The sequence below is a fragment of the Babylonia areolata genome, chromosome 12 (genome assembly GCF_041734735.1).
Source record: "Babylonia areolata isolate BAREFJ2019XMU chromosome 12, ASM4173473v1, whole genome shotgun sequence".
Lineage (NCBI taxonomy): Eukaryota > Metazoa > Mollusca > Gastropoda > Neogastropoda > Buccinidae > Babylonia > Babylonia areolata.
In genome coordinates, this window is record NC_134887.1 from 1666522 (window position 1) to 1688886 (window position 22365).

The following is a 22365-nucleotide window of genomic DNA, read 5'->3' on the forward strand; positions in this document are numbered from 1 at the left end:
AAAAAGCAAAGAGAATTTTAAGAATTTTTTTATATGATTTATAATTTTACTATTACATGTACATGAATTGCAATGAAAATGTGATAATGCAAAAAACAAAGAACAGTTTGGTAGTTTTTAAAACATTCCTGCAACAGAAAAAAAATACACAATGTTACTTTACCCATTTGGATTATCTTTTTCAATGCGACTGTGTGTGTGTGTGTGTGTGTGTGTGTGTGTGTGTGTGTGTGTGTGTGAACCTCACTTTTTCTCATTCCTAGATAGAGAAACATTTAAACATTTACAGTTTTTAGTTTTCCTACATAGCAAAATACAACACAGACTATTCACAGGATCTGTCATGTTTACTCATAAAATGTATAATTCACATTTTCTGGAACATACTATTTTTTCAGAGAACAATGTATCTGGCACATCTTATTCATACAATCACTCATGTATACTAATAGAATGTGTAATTTATATTTTCTGGAATATACAATTTTTTTCTGAGAAACAATTAATGTATCTGGCACATCAAAACAGCACCATAAGTCATAAATTCCCCATAAAATATTTTTTCATTGATGATCCTTATTTGTTTTGGCCCAGATAAGTATGCTAGAGTTATCCACAAATAATGAGAATTATCAATCACAGATTACTGACAGTTTGCTCACTAGACCTGGTTTATTTCATATAGGAACTCTTTCAATTTATTGGCATTCAGCACACTCTCATTTATATTATATCGTGTATTTGAATGCCCATTGTACCAGGGAATTCAATCTAAGATACACTTATGCATTCACATATATACAAAACAACAAGAACAACAACAAAACCCCAAACAGAACCCCCCGACATCAGCACTATTCTCATGTTTGCAATCAGTTCTTAAAGATTTAACTCTCTCTGATAACAACACACCTGTACTTCATGTTCAATGTTATTTTATCTACCAAAAAAATTACTAACCATTTCCAGCCACATGAACAATTCTAATAAAATAATTCAACATTCAACCACATACATTATATTATTTTTTCTTATTATAATAACATTTTGTTCCAGTTAGTGATGAACTGTAGTTCATGCTGGTGTCCTATGACTGTAGTTCACACTGGTCCTATGACTATAGTTCATGCTGGTGTCCTATGACTGTAGTTCATGCTGGTGTCCTATGACTGTAGTACACACTGGTCCTATGACTAGAGTTCATGCTGATGTCCTATGACCATAGTTCATGCTGGTGTCCTATGACTATAGTTCATGCTGATGTCCTATGACTATAGTTCACACTGGTGTCCTATGACTGTAGTTCACACTGGTGTCCTATGACTGTAGTTCATATAGGTGTCCTATGACTGCAGTTCATACTGATGTCCTATGACAACTTCATGCTGGTGTCCTATGGTTGTAGTTCTTACTGGTTGTCGCTGGAATGAAAGCCAGGTCTCTTGTTTTCTGTTTGGGTGCTTTAACGATTGGACACCAGCTCCTTATCATTTTCTCACACATACACCCACAACCACACCAACCCAGCCACCCACCCACTCACCCCTCCACCCACTCACCCCCCCCACCCCCCACCCCATCCCCCCCACACACACACTCAAGAAGACGGCTGTGGTGTGTGTTACAGCTGTACAAACGTCGCCTGCAGGAGGAAGAAGAAGGAGGAAGAGGATTGCCAGCGCTGTCGTCGTGTTCCTCCATGATGCAGCGTGTTCAGAGCGAGGCCAGGAGGGACGGGGACACACAACGACAAGGCAAAATGGTGGTAAGTCCACTGCTCCTTGGACACTTTTCTAACACACTGCTAGCATACAGCAAACCACACTGGTTACACACAGTCTGTCTACACAAAGATATACACACAGTCTGTCTACACACAGATATACACACAGTCTGTCTACACACAGATATACACACAGTCTGTCTACACACAGATATACACACAGTCTGTCTACACACAGATATACACACAGTCTGTCTACACAAAGATACACACACAGTCTGTCTACACAAAGATATACACATAGTCTGTCTACACAAAGATATACACACAGTCTGTCTACACAAAGGTATACACATAGTCTGTCTACACAAAGATATACACATAGTCTGTCGACACAAAGATACACACACAGTCTGTCTACACAAAGATACACACACAGTCTGTCTACACAAAGATATACACATAGTGTAATCAAGGACGTACACAGTCTCAGTCTGTACACAGATGTACACACTGTCTACACAAAGATGTACACGCAGTCTATCTACACAAAAATATACACATAGTGTAATCAAGGATGTACACAGTCTCAGTCTGTACACAGATGTACACACTGTCTACACAAAGATGTACACACAGTCTATCAACACAAAAATATACACATAGTCCGTGTAATCAAGGATGTACACAGTCTCAGTCTGTACACAGATGTCCACACAGTCTGTCTACACAAAGATATACACACAGTCTGTCTCAGTTTCAGTTTCAGTTTCAGTAGCTCAAGGAGGCGTCACTGCGTTCGGACAAATCCATATACGCTACACCACATCTGCCAAGCAGATGCCTGACCAGCAGCGTAACCCAACGCGCTTAGTCAGGCCTTGAGGAAAAAAAGAAAAAAGAAAAAGGTGAATCAATGATAGATAAGCTTACACAAATAAATAAATAAATAATAAATAATAACTATAATGTAACTATAATGTAAATGTCTGTCTACACAAAGATGTACACACAGTCTGTACAAAGATGTACAGTCTGTGTAATCAAGGATGTACACTCACAGAGTCTGTGTACACAGATGTACGCATAGTCTCTGAGCACCCAGAGATGTACACATAGTCTCTGTACACAAAGATGTTTACACAGTCTTCACAAAGATGTATACATAGTATCTGTGCACGTATAGATGTACACACAGTATCAGTTCACAAAGATGTACACACGGTCTCTGTACACAAAGATGTACACATAGTCTCTATGCATGCAGAGATGTACACACAGTCTCTGTACACAAAGATGTACACATAGTCTCTATGCATGCAGAGATGTACACACAGTCTCTGTACACAAAGATGTACACAGTCTCTGTACACAAAGATGTACACAGTCTCTGTACACAAAGATGTCTGTGTGGTCATGCTGGAGAGTTGTTTACAACAAAATGAAATGAAAAAAGCTGTGATATAAATCATCTCCTTTTACCCCAATATTGTTGTCTGTAAGCATTCTGTATTGAAAAAGTACTCCAATATTAACATCTTTGGCATTGATTGGTCATCAGTTGAAGGTCTGTATGTGTTTTGTTTTGACACAAAATCAGAATGCAGCACATTTGTTTTTGTGATATATTGATTTGTTTTGAAACATATTTTCTGGGCTTTTCTGAATGCTGAGAATAGAGGATGGATATATATACTCATGTTAGCATTTAAACACAAGTAATTATGGGAAGATTGTAATGCAGTCAAATATGCACCTGCTTTTAGAGAACTAAGACTGAACAGTGCAAATTCTCTTTACAAAAAAAAGAGTAACCATATGTTATACTCAGAACTGAAATGCTTATGTGTGCTTGGAATGTATCGGTCAAAAAGGTTTGTCTTTTTGAATGCTAAAGCACAATCCTATTTGTTTAAGTTCTAGACAGTGTGACGCATTGCTTCTACTTTGATCTCCATCAATGGTTGCTGAGCTTCATCTCTATTCTTCTGCTGCACTTGTCCTTCCTATTCTTTTTCATCATTCTAAATGAATGTAAAATGTCTTTTCTGAAGGTTTTCACTAGAACTATTTCAAAATGGTTCATGTTAACACCAGCATCCATCGGCACAGCAGTTTAGATATAATACATGCAGGTATCCCTTCTGTCACAGCTGTTTAGATATAATACATGCAGGTATCCCTTCTGTCACAGCTGTTTAGATAGGATACATGCAGGTATCCCTTCTGTCACAGCTGTTTAGATATAATACATGCAGGTATCCCTTCTGTCACAGCTGTTTAGATAGGATACATGCAGGTATCCCTACTGTCACAGCTGTTTAGATAGGATACATGCAGGTATCCCTTCTGTCACAGCTGTTTAGATAGGATACATGCAGGTATCCCTTCTGTCACAGCTGTTTAGATAGGATACATGCAGGTATCCCTTCTGTCACAGCTGTTTAGATAGGATACATGCAGGTATCCCTACTGTCACAGCTGTTTAGATATAATACATGCAGGTATCCCTTCTGTCACAGCTGTTTAGATAGGATACATGCAGGTATCCCTTCTGTCACAGCTGTTTAGATATAATACATGCAGGTATCCCTTCTGTCACAGCTGTTTAGATAGGATACATGCAGGTATCCCTTCTGTCACAGCTGTTTAGATATAATACATGCAGGTATCCCTTCTGTCACAGCTGTTTAGATATAATACATGCAGGTATCCCTTCTGTCACAGCTGTTTAGATAGGATACATGCAGGCATGCCTACTGTTTAGATAGGATACATGCAGGCATGCCTACTGTTTAGATAGGATACATGCAGGCATGCCTACTGTTTAGATAGGATACATGCAGGCATGCCTATTGTTTAGATAGGATACATGCAGGCATGTCTACTGTTTAGATAGGATACATGCAGGCATGCCTACTGTTTAGATAGGATACATGCAGGCATGTCTACTGTTTAGATAGGATACATACAGGCATGTCTACTGTTTAGATAGGATACATGCAGGCATGCCTATTGCTTAGATAGGATACATGCAGGCATGCCTATTGTTTAGATAGGATACATGCAGGCATGCCTACTGTTTAGATAGGATACATGCAGGCATGCCTATTGTTTAGATAGGATACATGCAGGCATGCCTACTGTTTAGATAGGATACATGCAGGCATGCCTACTGTTTAGATAGGATACATGCAGGCATGTCTACTGTTTAGATAGGATACATGCAGGCATGTCTACTGTTTAGATAGGATACATGCAGGCATGCCTACTGATTAGATAGGATACATGCAGGCATGTCTACTGTTTAGATAGGATACATGCAGGCATGCCTACTGTTTAGACAGGATACATGCAGGCATGCCTACTGTTTAGATAGGATACATGCAGGCATGTCTACTGTCACAGCTGTTCCGGCACTCCACGTGAGTGAATTTTTTCAGTGATCCATGACGTTCATGATAATTGTTGTCAACATTTTGAGTATCACCTTCACCTTCACCTATCCCGTAGTCTTGTGGACCGTTGGGGCACCACAGGTGATCTGGCAACCAGCATCCGCCAATCCTCTCGGTTTTCTGACCTGATTGTATCGCTCAACCTCAAGCCCGTCCATTCTGGGATGTTGTCCTGCCATCTCTTCCTCTGTCTGCGTCTCCTTCTCCCTCCTTGCACTGTGCCCTGCAGGAATGTCTTGGCAAGCCCGGATGATCTCATGACATGGCCATACCATTTGAGCTTGCGTTCTTGACCAAGGTCAACAGGTCTTCGTAGGGCCCAGTGACTTGCCATCTCACCAGCTCTGGTCATCAGATGATGACCATCTCTGAAAAATTCCCTGCTACAGAACCAGATCATATGGAAGATATACTTTCTGTTTCCAGGCTTCTTCCACATGGAACTCACTCCCGTTTCCTGTCCGTCATGCTGTGTTTTGCCCTTCTTTCAAAACCTCTTTGAAAACTCATTTATTTCCAGCCATTCAAATAAGTGAATAACTCCTTGTCTTCACTTTTATGTTTTAATCAAGTTGATTTATTACTTCTATTGTTTTACTATTTTTAAACATACACATGTTCATATGCCTTGAATGATCGGGATGTACATGCACGCGTGTGTGTCTACATCTTGTGTGGAGTGGGTGTGGGTTTGTGGGATGGAGTTGGAACGGGGTGATCTGTGCGTGTGGGTGTATTTGTGTTTGTTAGTATACATGCGTTATTGCATTTTTTTTATTTATTGTAAACGCCCAGGGCTTTTGTGTCATTAGATTGGGCGTACCAAGTGTCCTTTTATTGACTCACTTGTGTAAACAAAGTGAGTCTATGTTTTAACCCGGTGTTCGGTTGTCTGTGTGTGTGTGTGTGTGTGTGTGTCTGTGTGTCCGTGGTAAACTTTAACATTGACATTTTCTCTGCAACTACTTTGTCAGTTGACACCAAATTTGGCATAAAAATAGGAAAAATTCAGTTCTTTCCAGTCATTTTGTTTAAAACAATATTGCGCCTCTGGGATGGGCACAAAAAAAATAAAGAATGAAGCCTAATTATATGCAAACTGCATTTACTGTTATATTTATATTTTTTGTATTCTCTAAACTTGGCACTTTGATCTGATACTCTGACCCAACAGCTAGAGCAGTCATTATTATCATTTTTTGTTCAAACAGGAACTTCTTTTGCTAAGCATGGAAGTTTTATTTATTTTGCAAACGTTTTGGTGCGGATAGTAAAAAAGGGAAATTACTCTGTAATGCTAGTGGAGTTAATTTGTTTTAAACTGATCTTTCTCATCTTAAACATTACATTTTGAAACAAGAGAGGCAAGGCCTTCAAGACTCACTTGTGATGCACTTTTAAAAAAAAATCCAAGCTTTTTATGTATTGAGTATAATTTCAAAATGTAATGTTTAAGATGAGAAAGATCAGTTTAAAGCAAACTAAGTTCCCCAGCAGAGTAATTTCCCTTGTTTTACTGTCTACACAAAAACGTTTGCAATAAATAAAACTTCCATGCTTAGCAAAAGAAGTTCCTGTTTGAACAAAAAATGATAATAATGAAGATCTTTTGTTGGGTCGAATATCAGATCAAAGTGCCAAGTTTAGAGAATACAAAAAATATAAATATAACAGTAAATGCATTATACTCAACACATAAATAGCTTGGATTTTTTTAAAAGTGTTTCACAAGTGAGTCTTGAAGGCCTTGCCTTTCTTGTTATTATTATTATTCTACAAAAAATTTCATTTTCAGTAGTCATTGGGTGTTTGTATGTGGCATTACTTTTTGGGTGGAGGGAGAACTGAATGCAAGGGAGCAGGAGGCTGTATGATTATATATGTGGTGTTCTATGACTGAGCACATTAAAGACCATGTAAGCCATGTCAGTGTTCAGTGAGCTGTGGAAAGACAGAAATGCCCAGCATGCTTCAGCCATGATAGATTGATCAACAAGTTAATGTTGGTCAGGTAGTGGAAAGAAGAGCAAAATGGGACGTCGTGTCATAATTTGGGTTGGTTCTGGATTATTGGAGGCCATAGGACTGAGAGAGATCCTGGGGTGTGTACCCACAAGTGAGTCTTGAAGGCCTTGCCTCTCTTGTATTTCCATGTTCTTTGTCACACTGTGATATGACATGTTTAATTTCAGCAGGGCCTTTTACAGTTTGTATTGGAGGAGAGTTCCATCAGTGTCTGACATATCTGGAGTGAGCCTTGCCACCTTGCATGCACTGGAATAACAATAAAACAGGATTGACAAATCCAGAGAAAGATGACAGAGGTCTTCAAACGACAGTAATGTTTGTTTCAGGTGAGGAAGATAAAAAAGCATTTTGCCGCCGTTCGCAGGGAATGGGGCAATACCTTTAATGAGATCCATCAGCATCTGAACACGCAGCACGAAGAAGTCAACAGGGTGCTGGACTTGGAAGAGAAGATGGCACTGGAGAAGGCGGAGGAGGAGGCCAGGTCACTGGCTGAAGCTGGGCCCAGCACGACACCACAGGGCATCCTCAAAGCAGATTGCTTCAGGGTGGATGCTGGGAAAGTGGAGCAGGTCAACACAGCCATTGCTTTGCTGCTGGGTAAGTTGATGTCAGTACAGCCATTGACTTGATGGGTAAGTTGATGTCAATACAGCCATTGACTTGATGGGTAAGTTGATGTCAGTACAGCCATTGACTTGATGGGTAAGTTGATGGCAGTACAGCCATTGACTTGACGGGTAGGGTGATGTCAGTACAGCCATTGACTTGATGGGTAAGTTGATGTCAATACAGCCATTGACTTGATGGGTAAGTTGATGTCAGTACAGCCATTGACTTGATGGGTAGGTTGGTGTCAACACAGCCATTGCTTTGCTGCTGGGTAAGTTGATGTCAGTACAGCCATTGACTTGATGGGTAAGTTGATGTCAATACAGCCACTGACGTGATGGGTAGGTTGATGTCAATACAGCCATTGACTTGATGGGTAAGTTGATGTCAACACAGCCATTGACTTGATGGGTAAGTTGATGTCAATACAGCCATTGACTTGATGGGTAAGTTGATGTCAATACGGCCATTGACTTGATGGGTAGGTTGATGTCAATACAGCCATTGACTTGATGGGTAGGTTGATGTCAATACAGCCATTGACTTGATGGGTAGGTTGATGTCAATACAGCCATTGACTTGATGGGTAAGTTGGTATTGGTGATGTCAATACAGCCATTGACTTGATGGGTAGGTTGATGTCAATACAGCCATTGACTTGATGGGTAAGTTGATGTCAGTACAGCCATTGACTTGATGGGTAAGTTGATGTCAGTACAGCCATTGACTTGATGGGTAAGTTGATGTCAATACAGCCATTGACTTGATGGGTAAGTTGATGTCAGTACAGCCATTGACTTGATGGGTAGGTTGATGTCAATACAGCCATTGACTTGATGGGTAAGTTGATGTCAATACAGCCATTGACTTGATGGGTAAGTTGGTATTGGTGATGTCAATACAGCCATTGACTTGATGGGTAAGTTGATGTCAATACAGCCATTGACTTGATGGGTAAGTTGATGTCAATACAGCCATTGACTTGATGGGTAAGTTGATGTCAGTACAGCCATTGACTTGATGGGTAAGTTGATGTCAATACAGCCATTGACTTGATGGGTAGGTTGATGTCAGTACAGCCATTGACTTGATGGGTAGGTTGATGTCAATACAGCCATTGACTTGATGGGTAGGTTGATGTCAATACAGCCATTGACTTGATGGGTAAGTTGATGTCAATACAGCCATTGACTTGATGGGTAAGTTGATGTCAATACAGCCATTGACTTGATGGGTAAGTTGATGTCAATACAGCCATTGACTTGATGGGTAAGTTGGTATTGGTGATGTCAATACAGCCATTGACTTGATGGGTAAGTTGGTATTGGTGATGTCAATACAGCCATTGACTTGACTGACTTGAAATGTGTTACACCTGAATCTGTTTACATACATAAGTATGTTAACAAGATGTGTGCATGTACACATATTTTTATGACTATATGCATTTTCATTATGCATGTATCACTATGTATTACGATTGCATACATGTGCTTGGTTATTCATTTGTGTGTGTGTGAGTGTGTCCAAATGTTCTTTCTGTATGTCAGTAATACTATGATACATTTGTGAATATTTTGATTTCATTTTTCACATTGCTGTGAAGACAGAATGTAAGAAAGTATATTCATGATTATTACACTTCCCTGATATCAAATATGTTTGTATTCTCTCTCTTTCTCTCTCTTTCCTTCTCTCTCTCTCTCTTTGTTTATCTGTATTTCTCTCTCTCTCTCTCTCACTGTCTCTGTCTCTCTCTCTCTGTCTGTTTCTTTCTGTCTCTGTCTCTCTTTGTCTCTCCCTGTCTCTCTCTTGGTGTCTCTCTCTCTGTCTCTCTGTCTGTCTCTCTTAGCAAGGCCAGATTGGAAGAATGGGCCATGCCTGAAATCTTAATCCTTTAATAAAAAAAAAGTTGTTTCAATGTAAATCATTCGATAGGGTAAGGGATAAGTGTGTGTTTTTTCAGTCTGATGTAGCTAAAAGGCACGACATTGTTTCTTTGTCGTCTGATGATGACCTCACAATACTGTCAGTAGCTAAATTTCTTGTAGAAGCACAAAGAATAAGATGTAGTCTTACTATTCAGAACAATACCAGAGCAAATGAGGGGGGTAACAATGTATAATGTCTATTATCTTGTGTTCAGACTGTAAGCCAAATAATAAGGTAGACATTGAACAGTATCTGGCCATGATAGAGGAGTCCTACCCAGCCAGCTCCTGGACCCATGTATACACGGACGGATCAGCGGAGGAAGCCACACACAACGGAGGCAGTGGTGTCTACGTCAGATTTCCTGATGGAGAGCACAGCAGCATCGCACTCCCTGGAGGAAAGCTCTGTTCCAATTTCAGAGCTGAAGTCCTGGCCATCAAAACAGCAGCAGAATTCCTCTCCTCCTGTGGAAAGCCCCTTGGCAGCATCTCCATCTTCACTGACTCCATGTCCACACTCCAGGCCCTTGACTCCCCTGATCCTGGTCCACTGATCCAGTCCCTTAAGGCCTCCCTCACAACCCTTACCCAAACAGCCCCAACGACCCTCCAGTGGGTGCCTGCACATGTAGGCCTCCCAGGCAACGAGCGTGCAGACCACCTCGCTAAGGAAGGAAGCCAGCTCACACAGCCAACCATTCCTGCCACATATGAGGAAGCAAAATCTCTCCTCCGCAGCAGATTCTGAAGAGGCTGGGTCACCCTGAACGGAGGCTACCAGGCACACCAAGATCCCATCAGGACACTGGAGAGAAGACACCAGACTACCATCTACCGCCTTCGCACAGGACACTGCGGCCTCCGAGCACACCTGAAGAGGATTGGAGTGGCAGCCACATCCCTATGTGATAGCAGCCAGGCTGACCAGACCCCATCCCATATTCTCCAAGACTGCCCCCTGTATGAGAAGATGCGGCAGCAGTCCTGGCCTGGGGGTGCTGACCTCAACACCAAGCTCTGGGGGACGGCAGCCGATCTTCACCGGACGTCCGAGTTTGTGGCATCCCTCGGACTTCGACCCTGACTGCGTAGCTGTCGTACGCAAAGAAGAAGAGTATCGTTGATAGAATGGATGGTCGAGTAATGGTGTTTTTGTCTTTTTATTTTGTTTTGTTTTTGATTCTTTTTTAATGTTTGTTGCTTCCCTATTGTAAGGGTGTTGTATTTCGATAAAAACTGTTTTGTTTTTCTTTGTTTGCATGTTTTGTTTTGTTTTGATGGATTAAGCAGAGTGTGGTATGGTACTTGAGGTGACATAAGAATTAACCCTATCACCCCCTTGTCAATAGACCTATGCAGGTAATGACAATAAAATATCAAAGCGTCTCTTTGTCTCTCCCTGTCTCTCTCTTGGTGTCTCTCTCTGTGTCTCTCTGTCTGTCTCTCTTAGCAAGGCCAGACTGGAAGAATGGGCCATGCCTAAAATCTTAATCCTTGAATAAAAAACATTTTGAGTTCTGAGTTCTCTTGGTGTCTCTCTCTGTCTCTCTCTCAGTCTCTGTGTCTCTGTCTGTGTCTTTCTCTGTGTCTCACTCTGTGTGTGTGTCTCTCTCTCTGTTTCTCTCTGTGTCTTTGTCTCTCTCTCTGTCTTTCTCTGTTTCTCTCTCTGTCTCTCTCTGTGTCTTTCTCTGTCTCTCTCTCTGTGTCTCACTGTCTCTCTCTGTCTCTGTCTCTCCTGTGTGTCTCTCTGTGTGTCTTTCTCTGTCTCTCTGTGTGTCTTTCTCTGTTTCTCTCTCTGTCTCTCACTCTGTGTCTCTCTGTGTGTGTGTCTCTCTCTCTGTGTCTCTCTGTGACTCTCTCTCTCTGTCTTTCTCTGTCTCTCTCTCTCTGTCTCTCTCTGTGTCTCTCTCTTTCTGTCTCTCTTTCTCTCTCTCTCTCTGTCACTGTCTCTCTGTCTCTCTCTGTCTCTGTCTCTCTCTGTCTCTATCACTTTCTCTGTGTCTCTCTTTCTCTCTATGTCTCTGTCTCTCTCTTTCTCTCTATGTCTCTGTCTCTCTGTCTGTCTGTCTCTCTCTCTGTCTCTCTCTCTCTCTCTCACTCTCTCTCTCTGTCTGTCTCTCACTCTCTCTCTCTGTCTCTCTCTCTCTGTCTCTCTCTCTGTCTCTCTCTCTCTCTGTGTCTCTCTCTATCTGTGTCTCTCTTGCCACCAGCTGCAATGGTCCCTGCAGACACTGAAATGAATGAGAATCATATGCCGAGTTCACCTCAAGCAGATCCCTGTTTCAAACTGTTGCAGACTCCGTCCCACGCAGCCCACCAGCATCAACGGCTGCAATGGACGAGGACAGCTGTGCTGAGCAGGCCAGTGCCCAGCCTCCTCCTGAAAGACAGGGGGGGTGTAAAGCACCAGACACCGTCAGCCGTCCTGACCAGGCAGCCACGGTGCAACCACAGTCCCTGGACATCAGGACAGAACACCGGAACACCGGACAGTGGACACCATGGTCAGCAGGCAACCCATCCACTGGTCCTTCCACTGTGGCCATTCCCGGCCTCTCTGCTGTCCAGGGCCCTTCCACTTCCATTAGTTCGGCCTCTTTCGGTCCTTCCACTGTGGCCATTCCCGGCCTCTCTGCTGTCCAGGGCCCTTCCATCAGTTCAGCCTCTTCCGGTCCTTCCACTGTGGCCATTCCTGGCCTCTCTGCTGTCCAGGGCCCTTCCACTTCCATTAGTTCGGTCTCTTCTGGTCCTTCCACTGTGGCCATTCCTGGCCTCTCTGCTGTCCAGGGCCCTTCCATTAGTTCGGCCTCTTCCGGTCCTTCCACTGTGGCCATTCCTGGCCTCTCTGCTGTCCAGGGCCCTTCCATCACTTCGGCCTCTTCCAGTGCAGCTTCTTGCACCAGCCCACATTCAGGCTTTCCCACAACAGGCAATGAAGCACACTCTGCACAGCCTAGACGGGAATTTTTCTCAAATATTGAGCGCTGTTTGAGGTCAGCTCAAACATTTGAGGAGCTTAGAATGATGGCCGTGGACATGGAGCCTGACTTGGAAGACTACCCAATCTGCCCTCAGCCAAGGTCGTCTGCTGGTTATGTAGTGGATGAAGCGTCAACAAGCCTGTTTCCCCCAGATGCACCTGAAGGTCTTGTACCTGTTTCTATTGGTGGTGATGGAAATTGTCTGCCAAGATGCGCTTCTGTTCTGGCATACGGCAATGAAGATCACCATCTGGAAATGAGGATGAGGATCGCAATAGAAATGGCTTTGCACAGTGGCCACTATCTTTCGCCTGATCTCTCTTCTCATGTACAAGACCTTCCACTTATCTGTGCACAGTACTCTGACTGTTTCAAAAATGAAATTCTAACACGCCAAACCATCGAAGGCATTTTTTACAAAGAGGTTACCAAAACGGTCATAAGTGGAACATACCTGGGACTGTGGCAGCTGTATGCAGTTTGCTCTGTTTTGGCAGTCCCGGTATTTTCCATTTATCCGCAGTATGGGGGACACACAGCTCGATGCCATCTCCACCATCTCATCCAGCCAAGACGACCAAAGGCATCCCCAGAGACCGGCATTAGTTTCGGGATCATGTGGTCCAACACTAGTGGAAGGGCTCTGGCAGCAACGGTCTGGAAGCCAAACCATTTCGTCGCTTGTCTCCCAGCACCTGGTATCCTTTTACAAGTACTTACCCAAGTATTTTGTGAATGGGTATGTCGTACTACCAATCTATAATGTTCAAAAACACACACACCGTGATACAGACACACAGTCACACACATATGTATGCATGCATGCTCGTGATGTACATTTATATTTACACTGTTTTAAACCTAAAATGCTGGGCTTTATGTGGAATTACATCACTTACGTTTTTAGGATGCTGTAACCAATGAATTTAGCATTCAGCTTTAGTGGTAAAAACACACTTTGTGACTGCACAGAAAGTCCGGAAAGTCTTCAATGTTAATCATGCAGATGCTTAGAGGTTTTATACACATCAAACAACTTTTGTTTCCCAAAAGAGGAGCATGACTTTAGTATTGAATTCCCAAGATAAAAAATGTTTGTTTGACATTCACTTCCTTAACTCGACTAATAACCTTTGGGTGAAACAGTTCCCATCAAGGATGGCGACTTTGTCCTCACTGGAGTGCACTGCAAGAAGAATGAAACATCTGCTACCTGGGTGGCACAGGTCAGTGGAATCTTTAACCACAGAAAAACTGAACACTTCTGAAGTGACCAGTGTCAACAAACAGAAGTGACCAGTGTCAACATGGATAGACAGAAGTGACCAGTGTCAACAGACAGAAGTGACCAGTGTCAACAGCAGAGATAGACAGAAGTTACCAGTGTCAACAGACAGAAGTGACCAGTGTCAACAGGGACAGACAGAAGTGACCAGTGTCAACAGCAGGGACAGACAGAAGTGACCAGTGTCAACAGACAGAAGTAATCAGTGTCAACAGACAGAAGTAATCAGTGTCAACAGACAGAAGTGACCAGTGACAACAGGAACAGACAGAAGTGACCAGTGACAACAGGAACAGACAGAAGTGACCAGTGTCAACAGAGAGAAGTAATCGGTGACAAACAGACAGAAGTGACCAGTGACAACAGGAACAGACAGAAGTGACCAGTGTCAACAGAGAGAAGTAATCAGTGACAAACAGACAGAAGTGACCAGTGACAACAGGAACAGACAGAAGTGACCAGTGTCAACAGAGAGAAGTAATCAGTGACAAACAGACAGAAGTGACCAGTGACAACAGGAACAGACAGAAGTGACCAGTGTCAACAGGAACAGACAGAAGTGACCAGTGTCAACAGCAGGGACAGACAGAAGTGACCAGTGACAACAGACAGAAGTGACCAGTGTCAACAGACAGAAGTGACCAGTGACAACAGACAGAAGTGACCAGTGTCAACAGGAACAGACAGAAGTGACCAGTGTCAACAGCAGGGACAGACAGAAGTGACCAGTGTCAACAGCAGGGACAGACAGAAGTGACCAGTGACAACAGACAGAAGTGACCAGTGTCAACAGACAGAAGTGACCAGTGTCAACAGACAGAAGTGACCAGTGACAACAGGGACAGACAGAAGTGACCAGTGTCAACAGACAGAAGTGACCAGTGACAACAGGGACAGACAGAAGTGACCAGTGTCAACAGACAGAAGTGACCGGTGACAACAGACAGAAGTGACCAGTGACAACAGACAGAAGTGACCAGTGTCAACAGACAGACAGACAGAAGTGACCAGTGTCAACAGGGACAGACAGAAGTAATCAGTGTCAACAGACAGAAGTGACCAGTGTCAACAGCAGGGACAGACAGACATGACCAGTGACAGACAGAAGTGACCAGTGTCAACAGACAGAAGTGACCTGTGTCAACAGCAGGGACAGACAGAAGTAACCAGTGTCAACAGGGACAGACAGAAGTAATTAGTGACAACAGACAGAAGTGACCAGTGTCAACAGCAGGGACAGACAGAAGTAACCAGTGTCAACAGACAGAAGTAACCAGTGTAAACAGGGACAGACAGAAGTGACCAGTGTCAACAGCAGGGACAGACAGAAGTGACCAGTGTCAACAGAAAGAAGTGACCAGTGTCAACAGGGACAGACAGAAGTGACCAGTGTCAGCAGACAGAAGTGACCAGTGACAAACAGACAGAAGTGACCAGTGTTGACCGGGACAGACAGAAGTGACCAGTGTCGACCGGGACAGACAGAAGTGACCAGTGTTCACTGTGTGCAGGACAGAGAAAGGCGTGGCACAGTGACGGCCGTACCCTCAAGGTGGGAGGCATGGGGCGAGGACCCCTCAGGGACGGTGGACGTCAGGTGGAATCATGATGCTGTTCAACAGCGTCACTCCGTGGGACAGGATGGCCTGTATGACCACGACCTCACTACGTCCAGAGAGAACCCAGGTTGAACTTTTCAGTCATGTCATGGTATTTGACTGTAAGCTACAGTACAGAAAGCTAGCGAGAGGTCTGGCCACAAAGAGTCAGGTAGGATGTCCTGTGGCATGATAGAGACAGAGAGAGTGATTAACCCTCTTGTCTCATGATTCATTACAACATGAAGATGATGACAGTGGTGAGGCATGATAGAGACAGAGAGAGTGATTAACCCTCTTGTCTCATGATTCATTACAACATGAAGATGATGACAGTGGTGAGGCATGATAGAGACAGAGAGTGATTAACCCTCTTGTCTCATGATTCATTACAACATGAAGATGATGACAGTGGTGTGGCATGATAGAGACAGAGAGTGATTAACCCTCTTGTCTCATGATTCATTACAACATGAAGATGATGACAGTGGTGAGGCATGATAGAGACAGAGAGTGATTAACCCTCTTGTCTCATGATTCATTACAACATGAAGATGATGACAGTAGTGTGGCATGATAGAGACAGAGAGAGTGATTAACCCTCTTGTGTCATGATTCATTACAACATGAAGATGATGACAGTGGTGTGGCATGATAGAGACAGAGAGAGTGATTAACCCTCTTGTCTCATGATTCATTACAACATGAAGATGATGACAGTGAGGGTTACAAATCCATTGACAAACTGGAGGGTGTTGGGGGGTGACAGAGGGGAGACATTGATGTCTGAACAATGAGGCCAGCACAGTCCAACTTCACAGCACTAACCCAAATCATAAACCAACTTTAAAAAAAAAAAGAAAAAAAGTATAAACCAACAAAAATACTGTCTGCTTCGATAGTGTGACTGAACAAGTGCTGAATGTTGCTGTCAGTACCCGTATCGTAAACCAACAAAAATACTGTCTGCTTCGATAGTGTGACTGAACAAGTGCTGAATGTTGCTGTCAGTACCCGTATCATAAACCAACATAAATACTGTCTGCTTCGATAGTGTGACTGAACAAGTGCTGAATGTTGCTGTCAGTACCCGTATCGTAAACCAACAAAAATACTGTCTGCTTCGATAGTGTGACTGAACAAGTGCTGAATGTTGCTGTCAGTACCCGTATCATAAACCAACACTTGAGGGAGTCCACCCAGCTCAGTCACCTCCCCTGTTCTTTTCACCATCCCCATCCTCACCCCCTTAGCGGCCCACAAACTGCACACAGTGACTTCAAACTAAACTCAGGAGACTCCATTCATTTGTCATGAAACCCATCAAAGGAATTAGGTACAGTTAAACCAAATACAACAAAAGAGATAAGAGCAGTCAACTGTGAGCTTGTGCACATTTGTGCATGATCCTGCTGAGGACATAGTTATGAATTGTGAATGTTAAAACTTTCATGTATATTATCTGTATAGTTATCTGATCTGCTGTGTTCCGTGCTCAGGACATAGTTATGAATTGTGAATGTTAAAACTTTCATGTATATTATCTGTATAGTTACCTGATCTGCTGTGTTCCGTGCTCAGGACATAGTTATGAATTGTGAATGTTAAAACTTTCATGTATATTATCTGTATAGTTATCTGATCTGCTGTGTTCCGTGCTCAGGACATAGTTATGAATTGTGAATGTTAAAACTTTCATGTATATTATCTGTATAGTTATCTGATCTGCTGTGTTCCGTGCTCAGGACATAGTTATGAATTGTGAATGTTAAAACTTTCATGTATATTATCTGTATAGTTATCTGATCTGCTGTGTTCCGTGCTCAGGACATAGTTATGAATTGTGAATGTTAAAACTTTCATGTATATTATCTGTATAGTTATCTGATCTGCTGTGTTCCGTGCAGCACCTGTTGACATGACGGTGCAGAGCGTGTCCATGGTGACAGACAGCCAGACCCCCACCTCCCTGCCTTTGATGACGACCACCCCCCCTGTCACCTCCCTGCCTTTGATGACGACCACCCCCCCTGTCACCTCCCTGCCTTTGATGACGACCACCCCCCCTGTCACCTCCCTGCCTTTGATGACGACCACCCCCCCTGTCACCTCCCTGCCTTTGATGACGACCACCCCCCCTGTCAGCTCCATGGCCTCTTCCCTGGCCACCATGACCAGTCAGCATGGGGGGACCATGACCAGTCAGCATGGGGCCTTGTCACAGTTCAGCGCCCTGCCCAATGACAGCCTGCCACCAGGTTGCGGCCCCAACCACATGTCACAGTTCAGCGCCCTGCCCAACGACAGCCTGCCACCAGGTGGCACCCCCAACCACATGTCGCAGTTCAGCGCCCTGCCCAACGACAGCCTGCCACCAGGTGGCGCCCCCAACCACATGTCGCAGTTCAGCGCCCTGCCCAACGACAGCCTGCCACCAGGTGGCGCCCCCAACCACATGTCGCAGTTCAGCGCCCTGCCCAACGACAGCCTGCCACCAGTTGGCGCCCCCAACCACATGTCACAGTTCAGCGCCCTGCCCAACGACAGCCTGCCACCAGGTGGCGCCCCCAACCACATGTCACAGTTCAGCGCCCTGCCCAACGACAGCCTGCCACCAGGTGGTGCCCCCAACCACATGTCGCAGTTCAGCGCCTGGATTAGAACCTCGCTGTCTCCCAGGGTTGACGTGACCTTCCACTCCATGGAACCTTCCGGCATGACACCTGGAACCTCGCTGTCTCCCAGGGGTGACGTGACCTTCCACTCCATGGAACCCTCCGGCATGACACCTGGAACCTCGCTGTCTCCCAGGGGTGACGTGACCATCCACTCCATGGAACCTTCCGGCATGACACCTGGAACCTCGCTGTCTCCCAGGGGTGACGTGACCATCCACTCCATGGAACCTTCCGGCATGACACCTGGAACCTCGCTGTCTCCCAGGGGTGACGTGACCTTCCACTCCATGGAACCCTCCGGCATGACACCTGGAACCTCGCTGTCTCCCAGGGGTGACGTGACCATCCACTCCATGGAACCTTCCGGCATGACACCTGGAACCTCGCTGTCTCCCAGGGGTGACGTTACCATCCACTCCATGGAACCTTCCGGCATGACACCTGGAACCTCGCTGTCTCCCAGGGGTGACGTGACCTTCCACTCCATGGAACCTTCCGGCATGACAACTCACGACAACAAGGAGCTGCCAGTGCCAAAGAAGACGAAAAAGGTATGTTGTGATGTGGAAAGTGGTAGTGACGAAAATGTGCCGTTTTTCTTGTAGTATCTCTCTCTCTCTCATTGTCCACTCCATTACTTGTGAAGAAGTTGCAACTCATCTGACCTTACTGCAGTGTAAAGTCTCCATGATTTGACACATTAATGCTTCTGTGTGTGTTAGTTTTCATGTTATTCTTCTGTGTTGCTAATATTCATTATGTTCAGATTGGAGCGCTCAGGATTCTTGTATACTGTGTCATGCGTTGGTCTGTCTCTGTCAGTTGTAGAAAAGGGGTTAGCATCGTTTTTTTCATTCTTATTTACCAAAAAATCTGTGATGGGCACAACAGCCAAGAGGTTGGACTTTCAGTCTTAGGGTTCCGAGTTTGAATCCTGGTAACGGTGCCTGGTGGGTAAAGGGTGGAGATTTTGCCAGTCTCCCAGGTCAACATATGTGCAGACCTGCTAGTGCCTGAACCCCTTTCATGTGTATAGGCCTGCAGAAGATTAAATATGCATGTTAAAGATCCCATAATCCATGTCAGCATTCAGTGGGTTATGGAAACAAGAACACCCCCCCCCAAAAATGATTATGGCTACCTACATGGCAGGGGTCAAAACGGACAGACAGGTAAAAGCCCAGTTTTGCATACGAGCGAACATTGAGTTGCAGCCCACAAACGAAGAAGGTTAAGGCGAGTAAAAAGGAAACACATGCATGGTATATGAATACTGTACTGAAATCTTAAAAAAAAAGTATAGGTATTAAACTTTCTTGTATTTCTTTCTTAGGGCTTTAGAAAATAGTTTATAAATATATTTGGCACTGTTTGGGAATAGATATCATTTCCATGGATATGGGTACACACACACAGACATACATACATAGGAACAGCAGAATGTATACCCAGTACAGTGCTGTGTGACTGGCTAACAGTGCTGAATGTATACCCAGTACAGTGCTGTGTGACTGGCTAACAATGCTGAATGTATACCCAGTACAGTGCTGTGTGACTGGCTAACAATGCTGAATGTATACCCAGTACAATGCTGTGTGACTGGCTAACAATGCTGAAGGTATACCCAGTACAGTGCTGAATGTATACCCAGTACAGTGCTGTGTGACTGGCTAACAATGCTGAATGTATACCCAGTACAATGCTGTGTGACTGGCTAACAATGCTGAATGTATACCCAGTACAGTGCTGTGTGACTGGCTAACAATGCTGAAGGTATACCCAGTACAGTGCTGTGTGACTGGCTAACAGTGCTGAATGTATACTCAACACAGTGCTGTGTGACTGGCTAACAATGCTGAATGTATACCCAGTACAATGCTGTGTGACTGGCTAACAATGCTGAAGGTATACCCAGTACAATGCTGTGTGACTGGCTAACAATGCTGAATGTATACCCAGTACAGTGCTGTGTGACTGGCTAACAGTGCTGAATGTATACCCAGTACAGTGCTGTGTGACTGGCTAACAGTGCTGAAGGTATACCCAGTACAATGCTGTGTGACTGGCTAACAATGCTGAATGTATACCCAGTACAATGCTGTGTGACTGGCTAACAGTGCTGAAGGTATACCCAGTACAATGCTGTGTGACTGGCTAACAATGCTGACTGTATACCCAGTACAGTGCTGTGTGACTGGCTAACAGTGCTGAATGTATACCCAGTACATTGCTGTGTGACTGGCTAACAGTGCTGAATGTATACCCAGTACAGTGCTGTGTGACTGGCTAACAATGCTGAATGTATACCCAGTACAGTGCTGTGTGACTGGCTAACAGTGCTGAATGTATACCCAGTACAGTGTTGTGTGACTGGCTAACAATGCTGAATGTATACCCAGTACAGTGTTGTGTGACTGGCTAGCGTGCATTAGAAAACCCTCAAAACCCACTGCATGACGCAGTCAAAGAACCAAAAGGCAGCCGCCTAGGACGAGGAAGATCATGGATGGGGCAAGCAGAAGACACAATCCAGCTAGTATACCGACTACAAGACCTGAAAGAAACAAAAGAATGGGAGAAAAACCCCGAAAACCTCAACCATCTATTCAACACAGCCATTTCACCCACTCTAGGAAGACATTGTCGAAAATGGCCAGAGGGCAAAACTGATGCGGAAGTGAAACTACTCATAGAAGAAAACAGTAAAGAAGAGGACATCATCATATACACAGATGGCTCAGTCACCAAAGACCAATCCGGTTGGGGATTCACTGCGAAACAAAATGGAAAAACAGTTAGGGAAGAGAATGCTGCCTACAAAGTCACAACCTCCAGCCTAACGATGGAAGTTGAAGCTGTGACACATGCCCTCCAGTGGCTATCGTCCATCCATACGCCCGGAAACCAACATGCCATGATTCTAACCGACTCAATGAACCTCATACAGAAAATTGAAAACAGAATGGGAAGCCCAGAGTGGCATAAGGCAATGCGCAACTTTCAGATTAAAAAACTCACATGATCATACTGCCTGGGACATGCAGGTGTTAAGGGAAATGAGCGAGCTGACAGACTTGCTGGTAACGCAACACCCACGAGCGGCCTACATCTAGGAAAATCGGAAATCCTCAGAAAAGTCAAAGAATATCAAAAAGAACAGGTACAAGGCCATCACACCATCGATCGCCTCAAAGAAATAAAAGCAGAGAGAGGGAGTGGCCGTAAGTCTAACATGAAAGGTAGAGCACGATGCTTTGCTAATCAAACAAATATCGGCATCATTTCCAAACCAACATTGCGCAAATTTCTTCAAAACGGAACAGAATCTCTGTGGGCTTTTCCAAATACAGTAGACTGAGCAACACACTAGACGCCACATTCTTGGCATCAGAGATCTTTTCCCATCCCTCTTGCGGCCAATCAGTGGCAGCCTCTGTGCGTGTGTGTATGTGTGTGTTTGTGTGCATGTGTGGGTCTGTATTTTTGAGTGCGTTTGTGCATGCGCGAGAGTGTAAGTGTACACAAGTGTCAGTAGAGTTCTGTGCACGTGCGTGTGTGTGTGTGTGTGTGTGTGTGTGAGGGGGAGGTGGGGGTGCGGGGGGGAGGTGGGGTAGAGGATGAGGTATGTGAGTGTATGCATGCCTACACTGTGGGAGCAACAGGATATTGGAACGTATATATATATATATATATATATCTTTGTACATATGTGTGTGGAGATATGGGCATATGTGTGTGTGCTTGTACAAGTAAGTGTTCATCTGTGTGTGTGTGTGTGTGTGTGTGTGTGTGTGCCGTGGAAGCTGTGATACGTAGACTAGAAATGAGTGTGTGGAGGAGGGGGGTAGAGGAGGTGCAGGGTAATGTGTGGTGTGTGTGTGTGTGTTGGAGCTCATGTACGTTTATATGTATTTGACTGTGCTTTCATATCTGTGAAACTGCATGAGTCAGTGGTAGTTGCGGTAATAGTAGTTAAGTGTTTTCTTTTTGGTGTTTTTGTTGTTGTTTTTTCTTGTTTAGTTTAGTTGTCTTGCACTTCAACCTTCTTTTCATTGTCAAATAATGTAT

The 22365-nt window shown here is 44.2% G+C and overlaps 2 protein-coding genes across 4 annotated transcripts in view; both read left to right on the top strand.

The window, feature by feature from the left end:
- The window catches only part of LOC143288233 (uncharacterized), a 17776-nt gene extending 2064 nt beyond the window's left edge, over nt 1-15712 (top strand). The window contains exons 2-6 of the mRNA XM_076596583.1: nt 1628-1765; nt 7536-7809; nt 12052-13434; nt 13883-13962; nt 15533-15712. Of these exons, the coding sequence (XP_076452698.1) occupies nt 1628-1765; nt 7536-7809; nt 12052-13434; nt 13883-13962; nt 15533-15712 (2055 nt within the window). The remainder of the gene's footprint in view (nt 1-1627; nt 1766-7535; nt 7810-12051; nt 13435-13882; nt 13963-15532) is intronic.
- LOC143288308 (uncharacterized) overlaps nt 13810-22365 on the top strand; it is a 27709-nt gene continuing 19153 nt past the window's right edge. For 2 of the 3 annotated variants that reach the window (XM_076596661.1, XM_076596663.1), the window contains exons 1-3: nt 13810-13962; nt 15533-15707; nt 17527-18848. In XM_076596661.1, the coding sequence (XP_076452776.1) occupies nt 17538-18848 (1311 nt within the window). In that variant the 5' untranslated portion in view covers nt 13810-13962; nt 15533-15707; nt 17527-17537. Of the gene's footprint in view, nt 13963-15532; nt 15708-17526; nt 18849-19152; nt 19196-22365 lie in introns of all 3 variants that reach the window. The other variant, XM_076596662.1, reaches the window with a different exon arrangement.